This window comes from Cebus imitator, unplaced genomic scaffold (assembly GCF_001604975.1).
Source record: "Cebus imitator isolate Cc_AM_T3 unplaced genomic scaffold, Cebus_imitator-1.0 Scaffold40, whole genome shotgun sequence".
In the NCBI taxonomy this organism is placed as follows: Eukaryota; Metazoa; Chordata; class Mammalia; order Primates; family Cebidae; genus Cebus; species Cebus imitator.
In genome coordinates, this window is record NW_016107355.1 from 3,475,546 (window position 1) to 3,499,824 (window position 24,279).

General features: G+C 32.3%; 1 protein-coding gene across 4 annotated transcripts in view; it reads left to right on the plus strand.

The window, feature by feature from the left end:
* FSTL5 (follistatin like 5) overlaps window positions 1-24,279 on the plus strand; it is an 826,955-nt gene that overhangs the window by 389,208 nt on the left and 413,468 nt on the right. For all 4 annotated transcript variants that reach the window (XM_017525990.2, XM_017525989.2, XM_017525991.2 and 1 more), the window contains one exon: window positions 11,864-12,060. In XM_017525990.2, coding sequence (XP_017381479.1) covers window positions 11,864-12,060 — 197 coding nt within the window. The remainder of the gene's footprint in view (window positions 1-11,863; window positions 12,061-24,279) is intronic.

The window sequence follows — 24,279 nt, forward strand, 5'->3', positions numbered from 1 at the left end:
CCACCTTAGCCTTTTGAGTAGCTAAGACACAGATACACATCACCACACTCAGCTAATTTTTTTTCTTTTGAGAGATGGGGACAGGGTCTCACTTTATTTCCCAGGCTGGTCTTAAATTCTTAGTCTCAAGGGATCCTCCTGCCTCTACCTCCCAAAGTGTTGGGTTATTGGTGTGAGCGAGAATGCCTGGCCCAGATGTTGTCTCAAAGTGTATTTATGAACTAATTCTTCAACTCACCTGTGAAACTGAATTAATAACAAAAGCTTTGTCACAGAAGACAAAAATATTGCATATTCCAACATGTTATTCTTAAACAGTTGAACTCATAGAAGTAGAGAGTAGAATAGTGGAATAGTGGAATAGTTAGCAGAGGCTGGGGAGCATCAGGCTTGGAAGGGAGGGAGATAGAAAGGTTGGTTAATGGGTACAAGTAACAGGCAGAGAAATAAGTTCTGGGATTCTATTGCACAATAAGGTGACCATAGTCAGCAATAATGTATAGTACACTTCAAAATAAGAAGAGAGAATTTTGAACGTTTGCATCATAAGGAAATGACATCTTTTTAAAGTGATGGATATACTAATTATATCCATCACTGGATATAATGATTTGATTTGATCATTGCACAATGTATATATGTGTTGAAATACACCTATAAAGATGCATAATTCTTACGTGTCGATTAAAAACAAAACTTTAAAAAGAGGCTCTGCAATTCATTTTCATCTGACAACATACATGGAAAGGATAAATACTTAAGTAATTATCCTCTGCTATTTATGTGCAAGGTGAAAATTAGAGATTTTACATCCCCCAGCTGACATTAGAAATTTCACACCTTTTAAATGAATGAATTTTTTTTCTTAAACATATTTATAAGTTATATGCTTTTCAGTTTCAAAAAAAGTGACTAGAGAAAAGGCAAATTAATGAAAAAGCAGCTATTCATGGTAAAAATTATCTTGAATCTATCTTTGGTAATGTAACTTAAAGACTATTTCTGAACATGTCAATACCATATCAAAGGAATATATCTCTACATGAACTGTTGCTCCTGTTACTAACATAACCACAGATTTTGTTCTATGTATGTTCAACAAGCATACACAGACATTCAAACACACATCCTTGTGGTAAATATCAAAATGTCAGCTAGATTTTACAGAAAACATTTTTTACTTCAAAGAAGAGCAACATCTCTTTTTCATCATATTTTTCCAGCTGATTTGCAGTATTTATATGATATTTTTCCTTATCAAGAAATAGACTTTAGCACCTAAAGTTGAATGACTAAACCATCTTCATTTCTTCTTCCGCCAAACTAATCAATGTTTTAGCAGCCTTCTTTTTAAGTAGTCTGTGGAATATTACTCCTTATAAAGTGTGCATGGTCATAATTCTACCATGATGACCTTCACTTCACACTTTACAAATGTTCTTTTTTATTAATCTCATTTACAATCATGCCTTCAACTGTCAAGCACTCACCAATCACTCACAAGTACAATTCAACAAGCACTTCCTTTCTTCTAAACCACAGAGCTTCAAAGCTATCAAATTCTATTTTCTTTCCTCTTATCAAGGTCTCTACCAGGATATTCCACAATTACCTTAAACATCTCATTTATAAATTAATTTGTCATTTTCATTATATTTACCTACTGAAGATATATTGAATATCATCAATCTAAACCGAATTTCTATTGATGCCATCACAGTCACTTAAAGTAGAAAATGTCAAGTATCAATTTACTCTATCTCCTACTATTCACTTCTACCTTTCCTATTTTCTGAATATTGTTAAAACTTGATGCATATTCATAAGAAAGTGCACAATTAAACATATATTTGTTTATCTTGCAAATGTGTGAATAAAATGTCAAATATGTAATGTGTAATACTGAGAAATTAATGTTGGTATTTATAGTCTTCTAGAAAAAAAGTGATGGACATTGGCAGAGATGTTATACATACCAGCCGTTCTTAATACATAATATTTGTATGGATGGCATTTGAAATTTCATAGGAAAATAGAGGTTGCATTGTTTGGAAATATTGCAAAGAATCATCATGAGATGACTGATATATGGTAGAGAATGGTAGATACATGTCTAGCTGAAGAAATCTTCTCTTGACCATTTAACTATACACCAGAACCAAGTCTTACTTGAGAACATTGAGTAATCCTCTTTCTGGAGGGACACAGATTGGTAGAATCACTTGTATTTATTTGGTTGGTTTGGAGACAATTAGGAAGTAAAATGCTAGCATCCAGTCTATGGCTGATTAAAATAAGAAGTCTCACAAGACTCTTACAGGACAATGTCTCTCAAAGATTGGCTCTAATTAAAAGAAGTTAACATACTGTATGTTATGTTAACATACAGTTAACATACAGTTCTGAAAACCTAAGGGACGTGACTTTTTTCAGGTTGCATCTATTCAGATTCTTTTATTTATCTGTTATTGTGCTGATATAAGATCTAATAAGGCAACTTTGCCCATTTACTTAAAAGATACTTCTTCCCCAGTGTAACATGCTCTAAATTGTTATATATATTAACCCACTACAATCATTGAGCCTACATAAAAGCATCTAATATAAAATAACAACAATGCTATGAATGTTGATATTGTGTTTAATCTCATAGGCTAGTATTTTAATATTTACAATTATATAGAATAAATTAGGTGTATTTTGGAATTTTTTTTTTTTTTTTTTTAGTGTTAGATCTGATAGGATAACAACATGGCCAGAGGTCAATACACACTGATAAATGTATTTATTATCTCTTGTTTGTTCGGTCAAAGAGAATGAAAGTGTAAGGAATATAGTTGAATAAACTGTAGAAGAAATCCTGTATTTCATTACCACTTTCACATTTTTCTTGTGATAAGTGAGACAAAGAATGACCGAGATATTGAGGCAAGGCATATATAAACTCTTGACAGATATATTCATTGGCCAGAAAAATAAAACATATTTATGTTCATAGACAGGGATTTTTAACAGCAAACTGGCCAAAAGTCCCAGAGCTTAGGGATACACTTCAGAAAAAAGCTAACCTGAACCTCAACCTTTAACTATATATAAGGTGAGCATTAAACTCCATGCTTAAGGAAGAGTGCTATATTCCTATAAAAGTGCATTTCTGGATTTAGTCCAAACCAAGGTACTATGCCTTATGGTTGCTTGGTATACATTTCTCATATAGCTGCATTACAGTTTTTCTCTATGGCTGTTGTTTATCAAGCTTGAATTGTAATTTTGTCAACATTTGATTTACAACTTTTGAAGTTATAAGTTACATTGTTAGATGAATAAAAAAATGAGATTTGAACAGTCTTGTTGAGTCATCCCTTTCATTATTATATAGTTGCTCTAATAGTTTTTGGAGAAATTTTAAAATTTTATCCACCAAAGACTCTTTCTATTCCAGTGTAGATGACAGAGAAAATATGATTTATTATTGAATATGCATGTCAGATTACATGTAGGCAGGCTGTCCTCCTGAGACTGAATCCTGGATAGAATTTCACATAAATTTGCAGAATAAACAACAGTAAAGCTCTACATTCGTACAAGACAAATGGATGCAACTTGTAGCTTCTGTACTTCGTGAGAAACTTTTGAATTTATTTTTGAGATACATGATTACCATTCTATGGAGAGAAGTTCCTCAGATCTTCCTGTAAAGTCAAATGTTGAGTCTATTATTGGGTCTATTGTGTTTTCAAGGATATGCTATGGCAAATGGTATTTACTTCTTGACATCATTATAAAGATTAAATAATAAAATCTGTAAAACACCTGGAGCACTGCCAGCAATATGATCACTGTGTAAATAATTGGGTTAAAATTTTGTTGTATGCCTATGATTTCATACATGTGGATAGCATATCTTCTATAACATGAAAAGAAATAATAACTTTTTCATTGAGAGTCATATATTTGAATGATGCTAGAAATTGATGAAGAAGATAGATTATTTAGTGTTTAGGAGTACTAAGAGACTTGCTCTTAGTAGAATCACATGCATCTTTAGACTATATTTGCTGCCGTCATAGATTTACATTTTTGTAATTTGGTTATTTTAAAAAATATTTAAGTCAAATTCATAAAAAAGTCAAAAAAATATATTTAATATATTTTTACTCCCAAAAGTAATATAAACTCACAGAATTATAAATCAAAATTAATAATATCTATAAAGCACAGGCTGCTACAATCAAAACTCTTAAGACCTATGTAGCATAATATATAAGACATAATTGGCAAGGCAAGGTGGCTTAAATCTGTAATCCCAGCACGTTGGGAGACCAAGTGGGGCGAATCACTTGAGGCCAGGAGTTCAAGGCCAGCCTGGCCAACATGATGAAACCCTGTCTATACTAAAAAGACAAAAATAAGCCTGGCATGGTGGTGTGTGCCTATAATCCCAGCTACCCAGGAGGCTGAGGCAGAAGAATTGCAGGAATCTGGGAGATGGAAGCTGCAGTGAGCTCAAATGAGGCCACTGCCCCCTAGCCTGGGCAACAGAGTGAGACTCCATCTCAAAAAAAAAAAAAAAAAAAAAAAAAATATATATATATATATATATATATATATATATATATATATGGCTAAGCATTGTGGCACACACCTGTAATCCCTGCTACTCAGGAGGCTGACTCATGAGAATTCCTTGAACCCAGGAGTCAGATGTTGCAGTGAGCCAAGATCATGCCACTGCACTCCAGCCAGGGTGACAACAGAGTGAGAATCTGTCAGAGAGGAAGAAGAAGAAGGAGAAGGAGAAGAAGGAGAGAAGAAGGAGGAGGAGAAGGAGAAATAATACACTTACATTTTACCAGCCTTGCATGTGACATGCAAATTATTTATAGATAGGTTACCAAGAAAAAAAATTAGAGAAAAAAAATTAATTTTCAAACTACTTAACAGCATTAATTTTCATATATTCTATGCAAGACATGTCTTTTCGTATGAAGTGTATTATATTCTCCTGAGTTTTACTCTAAGGATAATGATTTAAAAGGTTATTAAATTCCCTAAGTATTAATACATTTGACTAGTTATGATCGCTAATATGATAGCTATATTTAAATTGTATTTTCCTGGGGTAAAATAAATTTACATCTTTTATTTAAGTTTCTACACATTCTAGATCATCAATTTCGCCATTGTATTGTGCTTTGTTTTATTTTGTTGTGTTTTCTGCCCATGTTCTCTGCATTGTTATGATTTGCTTTTATGTTTATGAGTGGTGGGAGGGGATGAAGAAAGGAAGTGATAGCTAAGTTGCACACAAGATCCAAGCGTTGTTATATTTGATGTATATAATTGGAACCCTCAGAAATATTTTAATTAACATTTTCTGAGGGTTAAAGGAATAAAGTGACCTGGATACCAGAACATCTTTATTGAAATTCTAATACATAATCACATTTGCTGAACTAAAAATATCAAACTATTTTTTTACCACTGCTTACATTTGAAGACAGTTGCCAATTACAAGGTGGCATATAATTGACAAGTTACATCCTAAGTAGCAAAATGTTTGGGGAATTAATCTGTAACTCACAATACTTCCCTTTTATTTCCAGTAAGATTGATTCCCCAAATTAATCAGTAAGCATGTCAAATTAATCACGCTTTCACTCATTATTTATTTAACTATTCAACAATGCTTACGGCAATATTAAATTAAGGCAAATCAAATTTTGTGTGTGTAGAAAGTGAGGGTAGGATAAAGGAACTAAGGTCTTGTAAAATATAATCACTTACAAACTAACCCCTCTAAAACAACAAGGAACTACCATTACACACTTATTAGACTGATGAAAACCCAAAACACTGACAACACCAAATCCCAGCAATGATATGGAGCAATAGGAAGTTTCACCCATTGCTTGCTGGATACAAATGGTAGAATTACTTTGGAAGAGACTTTCACAGCTTCTCACCAAACTAATTGTGTTCTTACCATAGCTTGCAGCAATCATGCTTTTCGGTATTTATTCAAATGAGTTGAAAATTTAAATCTATACACAGAAACCTTCACACAGATGTTTATAGCAGCTTTCTCCACAATTGCCACAACCTAGAAACAACCAAGATGCCCTTCAAAAGGTGAATGGGTAAACTGTGGTACATCCATACAATGGAATATTATTCAGTTCTAAAAAGAAGTGAAAAGACATGCTGGAAACATAAATGCATATTACTACGTGAAAGAAGCCAATTTGAAAAAATCTACATACTGGATGATTCCAACTATATGACATTCTAGAGAAAGTAAAACTATGGAAAGAATTAAAAGATCAGTGGTTGCCAAGGGTTGCAGAAGGAGTGATGAATAGATGGAGCACAGAGGATTTTTAGGGCAGTAAAACTATTGTGTAAATGATAGTATAATGGTAGATGAATGTCATTATGCAATTGTCAGCACCTATAGAATCTGCAACACCAAGAACTTTAATATGCTTAAAGTAGCATAAGTTGAACTGTGGATCTGGGGTGATAATATTATTCAATATTGGTTCATCGATTTTAACTCTGATGTGGGATGTTAATAGTAGGAGAACATCTGCATGTGTTGGGAGAAAAGGATGTATGGGAACTCTGTAATTTCTGCTCAATTTTCCTGTAAGCCTAAAACACTAAAAATCAAAGTCTTTAAAAAAAGTCCCTGTGTTTACGACAATCATGGCTTGTTAAATGTGCTATCTTCAAGCGTGGTATGTGTAAGTGTATTTGTACTAATGAATCCCTAGAACTAGACTAGTACCTGAAACACAGTAAGCTTGCATTAATATTATATATAGCTGTAGTATACTTAAGTTCAAATAACACAATACAATTTACATTTTTTATCTTTTTAAAATTTAGGTTTAATGTTGTTTTTTAAAATTTATGTTCAGGCTACTTTTAGCCAAAATAATTTTGATTTCTCGGTATACATAGTTTCACAACTTATAATTAATATAAATGTGATAGTTTTCCACATTGAATTTGATTTATATATGCATATTTAATAAATCAACTCAAGTTTTGACACCCTTCTCATGCTTTAAATACAAAATATTTATCAAAAATTTTTGTGTTTTATTAGCAATTATAGAATAATTCTAGGAAAAATACTTTCTACATACATTAGTATAATATACAAATGCAACTTACAGTAAATAAAAATAGAAAGTTTTTATTCTTTGAGTTTCTAAGATTTCAGCTTATATTGGAATCAAACTAATCAAATTCTTACAATAAATTTCAAAAAAACAAAGCATTGTTTTCTTTTACACTTTTGATTGAATCTTTTGTGTTGAAGGGAATTGGTACTTTTTACTGGAAAATATGAGGAAAGGATAAAAGTGTAATTTCAAAGAGATAAGAACAGATTGCAGCCTTTACAAAAACATATTATACTAAGAATAATTGATATAATCTATAATTTTTAGCACTTACCATGTACTCAAAACTGATGATTGCATTCTCAGATCCATAAGGTGTCCTTGTCCTCAGTTCTGTGTGACTTGGAGAGGCACTGCCAGCTACACACGTGAAGGCATTTGGGTGTCAGTGATTCTGCATCCTCGAAGTCCCCACAAGGCCAATGGATTTTCCATGCGTTTAGGATGACTGAGTCAAAGTCAGCACAGCTCTAGAGACACTGAGTACACGAAAAAGAAGATGATGTATAGATACCAGTAAATAAGGATTTTTGTCATGTTTACCAGTATATTCTCTGCCTCTAGAACAGGAATAGCAGAGGAGATTTTGCACTGGTCTCTCAGAGCATGAAGTGAATCTAGGAAAATGTTTCTTTTCTTTAGCTATGCCAATCTCACATTGCCTGTCAATTAACTTAAGAAAATGGTTCTATCAAAGTAATCATACAAACAAACGAAAACTTCTTCCCTTCCTGTTTGGTGCTATTTTTGGATTTGGGGAAGCGCACAATTTCTAAATGTCTATTCTTCTTTATTAATCATGCTAGTTGTTTTTCTTTCCTATCAATAATTATAAAAAGGATAGCACATGTTTAATATTTCCAAATTCTCACTTTGTATTTACCTTTTTGTAAATACAAAGTGAGGAATTAGAAATATTAAATATGTGTTACCCTATACAACCCCCTGTAATGTAAAATTTGCACCATTTAGACACTAGCATTTTTCTTTAAAGTTACTAATTACCTCCAGTTTAAGGACTCCAATGGACATGTTTTGTTTATCTTACTTTTACTCTCAAATCTTTTACATTTCATCATACTCTATTTCTAGAAAAGTTCTTTCCCTTTGGCTTTCTATTAAATGCATTCTAATAGTTTACGTGTTACCACTTATATACTACATTTGTGTTTGTCTTTGTGTGTGTGTGTGTGTGTGTGTGTGTGTGTGTGTGTGTTCTTCCTCCTTCTGTAACATGAACAGTGATATTGACTAGGGTCTATGATTATAAATATCTCTCACTTTACAAATTACTCTTGGACAAATTATGGAATCTATATGATATTTAATTTTAATTATTAAATAAAATAGTTAAAAAGAAAAGCTCAATTCTGAAAATGAGCCAAGTAAAGTTAGGAGATAAAATGGAGATACGGCACATATGTAAAAATAAATCTGCCCTTCCTAGCTCTGTTACCTTGAACAAGTTATTTTACGTCTTTGTGCCTTTGTTCCTTATCTGTAAAATGGTAGTACTAATAGTGATTTTCTTTTTGGGTTGTTGTGAAGATTCAATATGTATAAAATGGCTTACTATATGTAAAATTTCTGCCAAGTAGGAAGGCTTCCTTACATGACTCACATGCACTCTATTATTAATAACAGCTATATCTATCTATAACTAAAAAATCTATGACAGAATTGTTTAAGCTAATAAAGTTTAAAATAATTTAAATAATTGCTTACATTTGTACATATTGACAGAATATGAATGCCTTAACTGTAGTTTTTTTATGGTTATTTTATTTGGATTTCCAGCAACTGCCCCAATTTCTGGACTTGAGAAGAAATTTACAACCGTTTGGGAAATGAAGCATTAGTGAGAGTGCTATGATGATCACACTGATTAGATTAGATCAAAATTAGAGTGGAGCAACCCAAACTCTATCCTTTCCCTAGTTTTAAATATTAGTCAAAGGTTTTCAGTGTTGAATTCCTAATTCCCATCCACCTCGCTCCAACATTCTGATCTCCCCCTTGCCATTAGTCAAAGGTCAGCCCCCAGTTCCATATGGCACCCACTGGCAGTTGATAGAAATGAAAGCAATACAGATCCAGGGTCATATACAGGAAGCCAAGGAAAGGCTATTGGAATGATGTATAATCCTTTTCAGTATTTTTTCGTCACATATTTTTCTCCTTCCTGATGCACACCTGTGCACTGATAAACATGAGATCGCTATTTGAAGGCTTCCTTTGTGCTGCTTTCCCAGATACCAAAATTGCTAGCAATGGCTATGGATTTGATTACTTCTCTCTTTTGTCAATGAGTTTCTTGCTATTATGAAAACATATTCTTATTATTATTCTTTAGTGAGAACAGAATGATACAAAATTGACTTAATCTGCAGCACAAAGTTTACATTTTATTGTGAGAAAGAACTTGTTGACAGGATTGCCAGAAATGAAAAGTGCTGAACAACAATAGTAATTTCACTGTCTTTGAAAAATAAAGACAGTCTATCATCTCTCTGGAAGAGATTGTTTTGTATTTTGTCTCGGAAAAGAATGAGATTCAAATATTGTTTTGCAGCCCCATGCTTCTCAGACACATATTTAAATATCTTTAGACATTTTCTTTTAAAATTGTAGATGCTCTTAAACCTAATTGCCAAAATTGATCATAATTATAAAGTTAGGAATTTTTCCTAAAAATGTTATAAAAAATTTAAAACCTATCATTTAATTTTCAAATTATATTATGCACTGCACTTTTGTATATTTCATATTCCACTATCAGCAGTATACATACCATTTCAATACACCATTTATAAAGACATCAATCTAGAGGCCATTGTAAGTAAAATGATTTTCCCTCACATAAAAAAATTATGTGAAAATATCAGAGCTATTTATATATTTATTTATTTATTTCTTGAGATGGAGTCTCACTCTGTCACCCCAGGTTGCTGTGCAGTGGTGCAGTCTCAGCTCACTGCAACCTCTGCCTCTGAGGTTTCAGGGATTCTCCTGCATCAGGCTCCTGAGTAGATGGGATTAGAGGCACCTGCCACCCCATCCAGACAATTTTTGTATTTTTAGTCCATATGGGGTTTCACCATGTTGGCAAGGCTGGTATTGAACTGCTAATCTCAGGTGATCCACCGACCTTGGCCTCCCAAAGTGCTGAGATTACAGACATGAGCCACCATACCCAGATGTTATTTACTTTTGAGAGACAGTAATCCAAGAAATTATTTTCACTAACTATGATGTTCTCAGTATTGTGCTGGTTATTATATGGCAAGCACTAAATATCTGTCGTTCAGTCTTGCTTCAGTAAGCTTATGATTTAGCTGTGAAGAGGCAAACAATAACTTTAAAATAAAAAGTGCAAATATATATCACAATATATACCAGGGTCCCTAAAAAAAAAGAAGAATGAATATCAGGACAGTAAGAAAACACTATTAGAAGAATACTAATATGAACTTCGTGTTATTAAGAAGAATTAAGAAAATAAATTTATTTTTAGGTTTTGTGAAGCTTCATACTGTTCTTCACAATGTTTGTACTAATTTACATTCCTACCAGCAGTGCACAGGCAATCTCATTGCTGGATATATGGCCAAAAGATAGGAAATTAGAACATCAGAGAGATATTTGTACTCTCATGTTTATCACGACACTAGTCACAATAGTCAAGATGCGGAATCAACCTAAGTGTTCATCAGCAGATAAACAGATAAAGAAAATCTGGTATATATACATAATGGAATATTATTCAGTCATAAAAATGAATGAAATCTTGACATCTGCAATAACATGCTGGAACTGGAGGATATTAAGTGAAATAAACCAGGCATAGAAAGGCAAATATCACATGTACTCACTCGTATGTGAATTAAGCTAAAAAAAAAATTGAACTCATGTCTATAGAGTAAAATGATGGTTACCACAGCTTGGGAAAGATACTGGTGGAAGTGATGGCGGGAGAATAAAGATGGGTTGATTAGTTGAGTACAGAACACTGTTAGAAAGAATAAGATCTAATGTTCGGTAAAAAAACAGGGCAATTATAGTTAGCAATAATTTATTGTATATTTCAAAATAATTAAAAGCTGGATTTAGAAAGTCCCTAACCTAAAGAAGTCATAAATGGCTGAGGTGATAGATATCCCAATTACCCTGATTTTAATCATTGCACATTGTATGCCTGTATCAAAATATCACACATAACCCATAAATATGTACAGTCATACAAACTCTAGAACAATTTAATTCTTTGCCTTCAGCAATTCATTTCACCTCCTTGTACCTTATTTTTTACACCTATAAAACATCAATACAGAGATATAGAGTGAGGGTAAAAACTAAAACCATAAATTTGAATGATGGAGCCAGATGGGGCTATCATGTTTTTCTATGTCCCTCATAGCATCAGTGCCTTCCTTATAAACAAACCACACAGAAATATGTTGTTATTAGATCTAATAGAGATAAAAGTTTTCTATCTTACCATGGAAATAGCCCATTTCATTTTTCTTGTACAAGTTGTAAATCGTGCAACACTAGAAAAGTAAAAATTATGCACATAATATGTTATTCATAAAATAGCCTCTAGATTTAATAAAATATATGATTTCTTTTCAATAATATTGCTTTGAAAATAACTAGTTCTTTTCTTACAGGAGATAAGTGCAAGACTACTGAATACAGCAAGATGAAAAATATGCTCTTAGATTTACAAAATCAAAAATATATTATGCAAGAAAATGAAAATCCTAATGGCGACGACATATCTCGGAAGAAGCTATTGGTGGACCAAATGTTTAAATATTTTGATGCAGACAGTAATGGACTTGTAGATATTAATGAACTAATTCAGGTATGATTAGTGACTATATTAAAAAACTTACTGAAATACAGCATGCACATTATATTTACTTTTTTCAATTTACTCTATAATATAAAATGTATATTTAATTTGAATAATGTAAAAGTATGGAAATAACATTTTTAGAGCAATTTGACTATGTCACCAGCAGTATTAATTTCAAGTAACATTTATATGGTGTTTGGCAGATTAAAAAGAGTTACCTACTTTTGATAGATGTCTATATCTTAAATACCTCAAGGAATTACAAGTTCCCTATATTATAGAATTTATAATATCTCTCCTAATATATTCTGAAGCTCATGCAATGTTTAACTTTCTATAAGTCAATAAAAGCTGATTTATCCAATGTTCAAGGGCACTACTGAACAACAACTGAACATATTTATAACAAAATGTATATAAATGATTTCAAATAGTTGAATCACTGATGTATTCCAATATGCCTTCAATAACTAAGGACCAATTATAGCATATTCAATTTGGTTTAGTAGTAGAAAATAAAATAAGAGAGATGAAATTTCTTCAAAACTATACATTGATTTTACGGAACAATGAAAGGAAGAAGCCCAGTGAGGCAATAGAACAACGATGACAGCTCTGATTGATTTTGCTGACTTCTTGATGATCCCTGTAACATATCTTGAGGTGGACTTCACGCTTACCCTTTACAGTGAATATAGGTTTGGGGAGGAACATAGACTATTTTTATAATATCATGCTATTCATTTTTTTTCTGGTTAATTTTATGGCTTATTTCCAAAATCAGACACTGTAGAGTATTGGTCTTATTAAACAAGTATTTCTAAGTTTTGCAATCGTGTAACTTAATTTAAAAGCTTTATCTCAAAGTAACAGTGTAAGCAAATTGATTATAGGTATCATCATGCAAACTAATTAAAATTCATATCATTTTTATGATCTTTTCTAATGCAGCCTCTCATTTATCTTGTAGTTACTAAGTCCTAGGCATGGGAATTTAAAGAACTCAAAGTAAAATTGGAAGATATTTTAATTAAGATATCTCTGCTGTCATATACCTCATGATTTATTTTTTAAGAATGAAATTTATACTTTATAGTCATAAGAATAAATGACTAGTAAATTAAATTAAAATAAATGTATAATTTAAACATGTCACTTTTATCTATATGTACCTACCATATATGTATTGTATTTTGAGGATTTTTACTTTTTATATTTTTAGTTTTTATCTATTTTTTGCTGATTTTGTTGTTTTAGCTATCATTTATATATCTGCACCACTATAGCCACTGATTTGATTTAAAAAATAAAAGATCAGATCAGATTATTCTGGTCTGGATTTGGACATCTAAATCTAAAAAAAAAAAAAAAGATTGCTGGTCACTGGAGAATGCCAATGCATGACACTTTACTCATATATGTTTCAAGTTTCTGCCATGTTTTGTATTAGTTTCCTAGGGCTTCCATAACGAAATACCACAAACTGTGTGGCTAAAACAACAAAAATTTATTCTCTCATTCCTGGAAGCTGGAAGTTCAGAATCATGGTGCTGACGGGGACATACTTCTTCTGAACTGGAGGTGGGGGTCAGGGAAGGGTCCTTTCTTGCTTTTTCCAGCTTCTAGTGGCCATAAGACTTCTCTCGCATTTGTGGTATAGGGAAATCACTACAGTCTGCTTCTATAATCATATATTGTCCTCTCTGTGTGTTTATCTTTGCCTAGTCTTGCCTTTTCTTATAGAACATCAGTCACATTGGATTAAGAATTCACCCTAATCCATTAGGACCTCATCTTAAATTATCTAGTTACATCCACAATGATTCAATTCCCAAATAAGATCAAATTCTATGGTAATGGGGCTTAGGTCTTTTAAACTCCTTTGTGAGACACAATTCAACCCTTAAGAAACTTCATTTGCTACGAAGTTTGGTTTTGTTTCTTCAGCTTTCTCTAATTTGACTTTCATTATGTCTGAAAAGAGTCTTTTCAATTCACATGAAAGTTATGTTGTTGTGAGAGCAGAAAATGTCTTCATAATATTATTTATGTTTTGACCAACCAAGAGGTACATGAAAGGAATAGCCTGGGAAGTTTATGTTTACTGACTTCCTTCTGCATACATCCCAATTACCTACAGAGGGCCATCTTGATTACGTCTAAGTTTTGGCAATTATGAGTTAGGTTTTTATAAATGTCCATATGCAGATTTTCGTGTAGAGATAAGCTTTTAACTACTTGGGATAAATACCAAGGAACATGACTATTTAATCACATGGTAAAAATATGTTTAGTTTGGAAGGAAACTGCCAAAATGTCTTCTGAAGTAGAAATACCATTTTGCATTCCCACTGCACTGCTGATTTCTAGATTCTACACGAAGTGCTTTTCTAAATTGCTGAATCAAAACACAGGTTCAGCTCTCTGAGATGAATGCACACATAGCAAAGCAGTTTCACAGCTAGCTTGCCTCTAGGTTTGATCACCAGATACTCAGTTTTCTCCCATAGGCCACAGTGGAGTTTGAAATATCTCCTTTTAAATTCCACACAAAGAGTGTTTTGTATCCCCACTGCTGGTGGGAATGCAAAATGGTATTTCCACTTCAGAAGACATTTTGAGAGCGTTCCTATTACACCATATTCTCATCAGCATTGGTGTTGTCAGCATTCTGGATTTCCGCCAATCTATTAGATGTGTAATGATACCTCATTGTTGTTTTAATTCTCATTTACCTGATGAGATGATGTGGAACAACTTTTCATATGTTTATTTTCCATCTATGTATCTTCTTTGGTGAGGTATCTGTTAAGATCATTGACTTATTTATTAATTGAGTTATTATTACTATTACACTTTAAATGTTCTTTGTGTATTCAAGATATAGTCCTTTATTAGACAAGCCTTTGTAAATATTTTCTCCTAGACTGTAACTTGTCTTCTTGTTCACTTGATATTATCTTTTATGTAGCAGAAGTTTATTAAAATTTCAGTGAATTCCAGCTTATCAATTATGTCTTTTGTAGACCTTACTCTTGCTATTTTATCTAAAAAGTCATTGCCATACACAAAGTAATCTAGATTTTCTCTCATATTCTAGGAGTTTTATAGTTTTGTGTTTTGAAATTATGTCCATGATTCATTTTAAGTTACTTCTTCTGAAGGATTCAAGGTGTGTGTCTATATTTATTTATTTTTACATGTGAATTTATTATAATTGTTCCAGCACCATTTGTTGAAATAACTACTTTTGCTTTATTTTATTGCCTTTGTGCCATTGTAAAAGATCAATTGACTGAGTTTATGTGGGTCTATCTCTAGGCTTCCTATGTTGTCCCATTCATTGGTTTGTTCATTATTTCACCAATAGCACAGGGTCTTGATTACTGTAGCCTTATAGTAAGTCTTAAAGTTTGGGAGTGTTCATCCTTCAACTATATTTTACTTTAACTTTGTGTTGGCCACGCCAGGTCTTTTGTCCCACCATATAAACTTTGGAATCAGTTTGTTGAGATCCATGAAACAACTTGCTTGGATTATAATTGAAGTTGCATTGAATCTATAGATAAAGTCATGAAGAAATGACATCATAACAATATTGACCTACCTATCCATGAACATGGAATTTCTCTCCAATTGTTTAGTTCTTTGATTGTATCCATCACAGTTTTGGAGTTTTCCTCATGTAGATTATATACATGTATTATAAGGTGTATTCCTATTCCATTTTGGTGGATGCTCATGTTAATGGTACTATGATTTTAATTTCAAATTCTGCTTGTTCACTGATGGTATGTAAAAAAGCAATTGACTTTTGTATATTAACATTTTTATACTGCAAACATGCTGTAATTGCATATTAGCCCCAGAAGGATTTCTGTTAATTAATTTATATGTTCTACATAGACAATCATATTATTTTTGAACACAGACAGTTTTAGTTCTTCCTTTATAATCTGCCTTCCTTTTCTTTTCTTATCTTATGACATTAGCCGTCTTTTAGTACACTGTTGAAGAGGAGTGGTTACAGGGGTTACCCTTGCCATATTCTTGATTTTTGTAAAAAGTTTCAAGTTTCTCACTATTAATTATGATGTTAGCTATAGGTTTTCTGTATATACATATACTCTTTATCAAATTGAGGAAATTCCCTTCTACTTCTAGTTTACTGAGAGTTTTTGTCCTGAATCGTTGTTTAATTTTGTCAAGTGCTTATTCAGCATTAATTGATATAATCATGGGATTTTTCTACTTTAGGCTGTTGGTGTGATGGGTTACACTAATTGATTTTTAAATGCTAAAACAATACTGGAGAAGTACCACTTGCTCTTGGTGTAATATTCTTTTTATACATCATTAGATTCAATTTTCTAATACTTGGTGAGAACTTTTGCACCTATATTGATGAGAGGAGTTGGTCTGAAGTTTACGTTCTCTTGTAATCTTTTTGTCTGTTTTTGAAATTAGTGTAATGCTTTATAGAATGAGTTAGGAAGTATTCCCTCTGCTTCTATCTTCTGAAAGAGATTGTGGAAAACTGATACAAAGTATTTCTTAACTGTTTGATAAAATTCACTAATAATCCCATCTGTGCCTGTGCTTTCTGTGTTGGAAAACTGGTAACTAGTGATTCAATTTCTTTAAGAGACATAAGTCTATTCTGATTGTCTGTTTCTTCTTATATGAGTTTTAGAAAATATGTCTTTCAATAATTGATTTTATCTAGAATATTACATTTGTGACATACAGGTGCTCAGAGTATTTCTTTATTTTTCTTTCAAGGTTCATAGGACTTTTAGTGATATTCTTCTGCATCCATCCCACACTACACAAATCACTTATTCTTTTAGCAGTATATAATGGAAATGTCAGTATCTCATCCATCAATAAGAATTCTGGAAAAAGCATAAGGCTTTAACAGAAACCCTGTGAAATGCATAAAAAAAATTTCAGATATTTACAGCAAAAATATTTTCTGACTTTTGTGCTTTTAGGTTTCGGGTGCTTTTAGAAAACCTTTGTATTAGATATTATAAACATTAATACATATCATTTTATCTATAAACTTGGAAGCATGTAATATCATGACTTAATATTGAATTTTTTATTTCAATAGGTTTTTGGGGACAAGATGGTGTTTGGTTACAATGAGTAAGTTATTTACTGGTGATTTCTGAGATTTTGGTGCACCCATCACCCGAGCAGTGTACACTGAACCCCTATGTGTAGTCTTCTATTCCTCACTCCTCCTCCCACCCTTACCCCTGAGTCTCCAAAGTCCATTATATCATTCGTATGCCTTTGAATCCTCATAGCCCAGCTCCCACCTATGAGTGAGAACACACAATGTTGATGTTTCATTTGTGAGTTACTCCACTTAGAATAATGGTCTCCAATTCCATCCAGGTAGCTATGAATGCCATTATTTTCTTCCTTTATATGGTTGAGTAGTATATATATACATACATATATATATATATATATATATACACACACACACATGTATATATAGTAGTATATATGCATACTACACACACACACACACACACACACACACACACACAGCTTAATTTATTTATCCACTCATGGACATTTGGGCTGATTCCTTATTTTTGCAATTGCCAGTTGTGCTGATACAAACATATGAGCACAACTATATATTTCATATGATGATTTTCTTTCTTCTTGGTAGATACCCAGTTGTGGAATTGCTAGATCAAATGGTAGTTCTCCTTTTAGTTCTTTCAGGAATTTCCACACTCTTTTCTATAGTGGTTGTCCTAGTTTACATTCCCACCATCAGCGTAAAAGTGTTCCCTTTTACCACATCCACATTAACTTTTATTTATAAAAAGTTTCGATTATGGCCATTCTTGCAAGAGTAAGGTGGTATCTCATGGTGGTTTTGATTTGCATTTCCCTGATCATTAGAGATGTTGAACATTTTTTCATATTTTTTTGGCCATTTGTATATCTTCCTTTGAGAATTGTCTATTCATGTCCTGAGCCCACTTTTTGATAATTATTTTTTCTTGCTGATTTTTTTGAGTTCCTTGTAGTAGATTCTGGATATTAGTCATTTGTCAAATATACAGATTGCAGAGATTTTCTCCCACTCTGTGGGTTGTCTTTTAACTCTGCTGAATTTTTCTTTTGTTGTACAGAAAATGTTTAGTTTAATTAAGTCCCGTCTATTTATCTTTGTTTTTGTTGCATTTGATTTTGGGTTCTTGATCATGAACTCTTTGCCTAAGCCAATGTCAAGAAGGGTTTTCCTGATGTTATCTTCTAGAATTTTTATGGCTACAGGTCTTAGATTTATGTCTTTGATCGACCTTGAGTTGATTTTTGTATAAGGTGAGAGATGAGGATCTTCTACATGTGGCTTGCCAATTATCCCAGCACCATATGTTGAATAGGGTGTCCTTCCCTCACTTTATTTTTTTGTTTGCTTTGTCAAAGATCAGTTGGCTCTAAGTATTTGGCTTTATTTTTGAGTTCTCTATTCTGTTTTATTGGTCTGTTTGCCTATTTTTATGGGAGTACCATGCTGTTTTAGTAAGTATGGCTTTATAGTATAGTATGAAATCAGGTAGTGTGATGCCTCCAGATTTGTTCTTTTTGCTTAATCTTGCTTTAGCTATGCGTGCTCTTTTTTGGTTCCATATGAATTTTAGGATTTTTTTTTCTATTTCTGTGAAGAATGACAGAGCTATTTTCATGGGAATTGCATTGGATTTATAGATTGCTTTTGGAAGTATGGTCATTTTCACAAAATTGATTCTACCTATTATTGAGCATGAGATGTGTTTCTATTTGTTTGTGTCATCTATAATTTTTTTCAGTAGGGATTTTCAGTTTTCCTCCTAGATGTGTTTCACCTCCTTGGTTAGGTATATTCTTGAGTATTTTCCTTTTAGCAGCTATTGTAAAAGGCGTTGAGTTCTTGATTTGATTCTCAACTTGGTTGCTGGTAGTGTATAGCAGACCTACTGATTTGTGTACATTAATTTTGTGTCCTGAAATTTTGCTGAATTCATTTATCAGTTCTAGGAGCTTTTTGGATGAGTAGTTAGAGTTTTGTGGTATACCGTTATATCACCAACAAAGAGCGAAGGTTGACTTCCTCTTTACCAATTTAGATGCCCTTTAATATTGAATTTAAAAATAAATTAAATTAGAATAAAAAGATAAATGATCTTAATGGTGTCTGATAATAATTTACAAACTATTCCTAGCAAAGAATATAATATATAACTCTAAGTTACAGCCAGTCATAAGTAAAAGTTAAAGAATATAATTTGTCCCTGGGTTTTATAAATGCAGCAGGAAAGTTGGCCGCACACATTCTATACTTAGTCCACATAATGAAGATATATTCTTGAGTTCCTCTTCAAAATTTTCAAGTAAATTAGAACCTAGAGGCCTGTCTTTTTGTTAGAAAAAGAGAATAAAAAATCAGTAGATAAAGGAGGTAGACTCTTTAGAATCACAGCCAGCAGGTTGTCATAGTGAAAAGGTCTGCTAAAATGAACTGACCAGTTACAGAAATAGATCTCATTCAATCCACCCCTTCATCATTCTAGCTTAACAAAATTGTCTATAACTGCACAGTTAGCCTTTCAGTCTGAGACATATTTTTGTGTTTAGAGAATATCTAACATAAAATGCAAATGTATATCAAAGTGAAATTTTAAACTCCCGAAGTGCTGGGATTACAGGCATGATCCACAGCGCCAGCTGAAATGTTAAACTTTTACAAGAGCTGTGTTTTATGAAGTTGACAACATTGATGTTAAAACCCTTAGTATCAATTAAACTCATGGAAGAGTTAAAACAGGTTATAACTAAAGAAGAAACGTCAACAAAGATTAAGATGAAATATGCATGCATTTTGTTTTCAAGAGCAAGATAAAATGTTTCAAATGTCAAAGGAGTAGTGGCCCTAAATTGGTAAAATTCTAGGATATTTATAAAAAGTTATCTTTTTGATGATCATGGCATAATGGTTAAGAACACTCATTACAAAGCCTGAGTTCAAATCACATCTTTACTACTTTCCAAGTAGTGTGACAATTTACTTAAAGCTTCTGTGGCTTAGTTTCTCTCTATATAAATAGTCACAAGAGTAGTACCCAGAGCAAAATTTTCATGTGACACTGTTATTATTTAGAACACGTAAGCTTATTGAAAACATCACCAACACATGGAAAGCACGATGTATTTGTTAGTTATAATTATACTTTCATACCTTTTGTGAAGATGTGGTAGATTATAATAGAGATAAAGGGAAAATATATGCTTGAAATAGTGGATGAGTGATAGATGAATATTTTTTAATGCTTATAGTTGGAAAATGGGTAAGAGTAAATCAAATATTGTAAGCAGCCATTATAACCCAGAAATATGCGTGCACAACTTTATGCTGGTAAAAACTTTAACACGGATTTTTATAATAAAATAATTGTCCTGCCATAGAAGAGGAATATTTTTTTCTTATTTCAAGAAATCAGAAAAATAAATGATAGCATGATATTTGTTTTGTTCATCTCACTTAAGGAGCTTATCTACCTGTCTCATATAGCTAGCATGAGTGTTCCTAATTCCAAGAATTCTGTCTTAGAGACAAGTAAACCTTGTCATTCTGCAACCACTGTGATACTGGGCTGTTTCCCCTTACATAATATAGTGTCTATGCCTTTACAGATAAAATGTTAAATTGAACTGAACTTCAAATAAATATCACATATATTGCATTTTGAGATGCTAGTAAATATTATATTAATATATGACCACATATATCAAATTATTAAATACTTAAATTCATGCAGTTTTTTTCTTGTCCATAAAATTAAGTTTTAAAAATAATGAAAGTATTTTCTTGAATAAAAGAACACACATGTGTGATAAAAGAATACATTTTCATTAATTATATTTTATAATTTAAATATTTAAAAATTTATAGGTCTTCAGTAACACATGACTATACTCAAGATTCTGTTGCTTCTTTTTATTAATTTTTAATTTTTATGGGTACATAGTAGGTGTATATACATAAGGGGTATATGAGACACTTTTTGTTATAGGCATGCAATATATAGTAATTGCATCATGGAAAATGGCGTATCCATTACCACAGGCATCTATCCTTTTTGCTACAAACAATTCAATTAAATGCTTCTAGTTGTATAAAATGTACAATATTAGCATTGTCTATAGTCACTCTGTTGTGCTATAAAATACTAGATTTTATTCATTATTTCTAAGCTTTTTTTAACCCATTGACCATCTCCACTTCCCACCAACCTACACCCACCATCATTCCCAGCATCCGGTAACCATCATTCTATGCTCTATTACTGTAAGTTCAATTGTTTTAATTTTAATCTCCTACAAATAAGTAAGAATATGTGAATTATGTCTTTCTGTGCCTGGCTTATTTCATGTAAGATAATGACCTCCAGTTCCATCTATGTAGTTGCAAATGACTGGATTTCATTCTTTTTTATAGCTGAATACTACTCTGTGACGTATACATTTTCTTTATCCATTTATCTGTTGATAAGCAATTACATTGCTTCCCAATCTTGGCTATTGTGAATTGTTTTTTTTTTTTTTTTTTTTTTTTTTTTTTTTTTGAGTCTTTAGGTTTTTTCAATAATAATATTATATCGCCTGACAATCAAGGGTAATTTGACTTCTTCCTTTCCAAATTTGGATGGCCTTTATTTCTTTCTCTTTTCTGATTGCTCTAGCTTAAGACTTCCAGAACTATTTTGCAAAGCAGTGTTGAAAATGAGCATCCTTGTCTTGTTCTACACCATAGAGGAAAAGCTTTCAGCTTTTCTCCATTCAGTATGATGCTAGCTATGGGTTTGTTGTATATTTCTTCTATCCCCAGTTTTTTTAGAGTTTTTATCAAGAAGCGATGTTGAATTTTATCAAATGCTTTTTCAGCATCAATTGACATGATTATATGGATTTACCCTTCATTCGGTTGATATAATATATTACATTGATTGATTTGTGTAAGTTGAACCAACCTTGAATCACCGGGGTAAATCCCACTTGATCATGATGAATGATCTTCTGAAGTTATTGTTGAATTCAGTTTGCTAGTATTTTGTTGAGGGGTTTTGCATCAATGTTTATCAGGGATATTGGCCTATAGTTTTCCTTTTTTTGATATATCTTTGTCTGGCTTTGGAATCTGGATAATACTGGCATTTTAGAATAAGTTTGGAAGTTTTCCTTCCTCCTCTGTTTTTCAGAATAGTTTCAGTATTATTAGTGTTAATTCTTTAAATGTTTAATAAAATTCAACAGAGAAGCTTGAGTCCTTGTCTTTACTTTTGCTGGAGAAATTTTATTACAGCTTCGATCTCATTACTTGTTATTAGTCTGTTCCGATAATGGATTTCTTCCTGATTCAGTATTGGTAGGTGATATGTGACTAGAAATTTGTTATTTCTCCTATGTTTTCCCATTTATTGGCGTATAGTTGCTCATACAGGCATCTAATGATCCTTTGAATTTCTGTAGTATCAGTTTTAATGCCTAGTTTTTCATCTCTGATTTTATTTATTTTGGTTTTCTTTCTTTTTATCTTAGTCTGACCAAAGGTTCATCAATTTGATTTATCTTTTCAAAAGACCAACTTTTTGTTTTGCTGATTATTTTTATGTTATTTCATCAATTTCACTAATTTCTAGTGTAATTTTTATATTATTTTTTCTCCTATTGACCGGGTTTGGTTGGCCTTTACTTTTCTTTGAGATGCATTAAGTTATTTAAGATGCTTTATTAGGTATTTATTTAAAGTTTTTCCATTCTTTTGATGTAGGCCCTGCTGTTTCCTTTGTTCTTCCCTTTGAGTTCTGAAAAAAAAATCCATTTGCAAAAAGGCATGAATATTTGATTGAAGAGATAGAGAGTGGGTTTAGCTTACATATTACACAAATCACACATTGAAATACAGTTTAGATTGAGTATTTCCTTTATGTTTTATTTCCTTTTATTCTGTATAGAATGTGCCTTGCATCCTTTTCACCCCAGATATAATAGCTAAGTCTGTCTCTCAGATCTAATTTCTGTACTTTCCCTGAGGCTCCAAATTCCATATTATGCAAAACAATATGATTGTATTTATATCCTCCTAAATTTGTATAACCAAATATATCCCATTTCACAGTAACCGATATCTACCTTCCTTGAAAATGAATGGCAAGGTATATATTCTATAAGTTGCCATTCATTTTTTAGAAAGGTAGAGTTGATAACAATATCAAGATTAATAGCAGTATTTGTCATAGCTTCCCTCAGGAGGCATAGATATCTGGAGTTCTAGAGGCTAGTGGAAATGCCTGGTCTCTGTCTTGTGCCATATATTTTACATCTTCAGAACCAGGTGAAATCCTCATATTTTTCAGTTTCATCAAATGTGTGTCATATCCAATTTTAACCCTCTCTTGAGGGTTTCTTCCTCTCCAAAAAAATACAGACTTACATAATAAGATAGAGTGGGGTACTTACCAAATGTGTGTTTTACAGGAATAGAACAGAACTGTTCTCTCTCACATATGTGCCTTAATTACTATCTGAAAAAAGGTAAAATTTTACACACACTGTTTTTTTTTTTTTTTCTGTTTGTGTGTCTTTGTTTTTCATTGCTTATCTTCTCTTTACTGAAAATACATAAATGAGAATTTGAATACTTAAACCTGGGTGGCCCTCTTTTTTGTTGTTGTTGTTTAAATCTGTGCTATATTGTCTGAATCCTATTCAGAATGAGGATGGGGAACTCTGAATGGCCCTACTTAATCTACCAGTAACGGATTCTGGTACTAAAAAAGAGCCAAAAGTCCTTGCTATTCTAAGGACCATTTGCATGAGGTGTGAAATCTCTACCTTAGCTTTTCCCTTTACTGTATAAACAGGTGTCTGAGGTTCATCTTTGTATCAGGATCTTTCTATTCCTCTTTTTAAGCTATCTTCTCCAACAGTAAGAATTCAGCATTCTCTTTGGGGCTGTTGTAAAATCTAAGCTTCAATAATGCTTACTTAGTGAAAATTGTGATTGAAAACACTATGCTCTAAATTGACTTAATTTTACAATGTATGTCTCAGAGAATAAATCCTGAAAAGCCTCAATAAACATGTAAAGAAAAAAGAATGGCAACAAACTTGACCAAAGCATCGCAGCGTCTCCCATATGTATTGTATGTA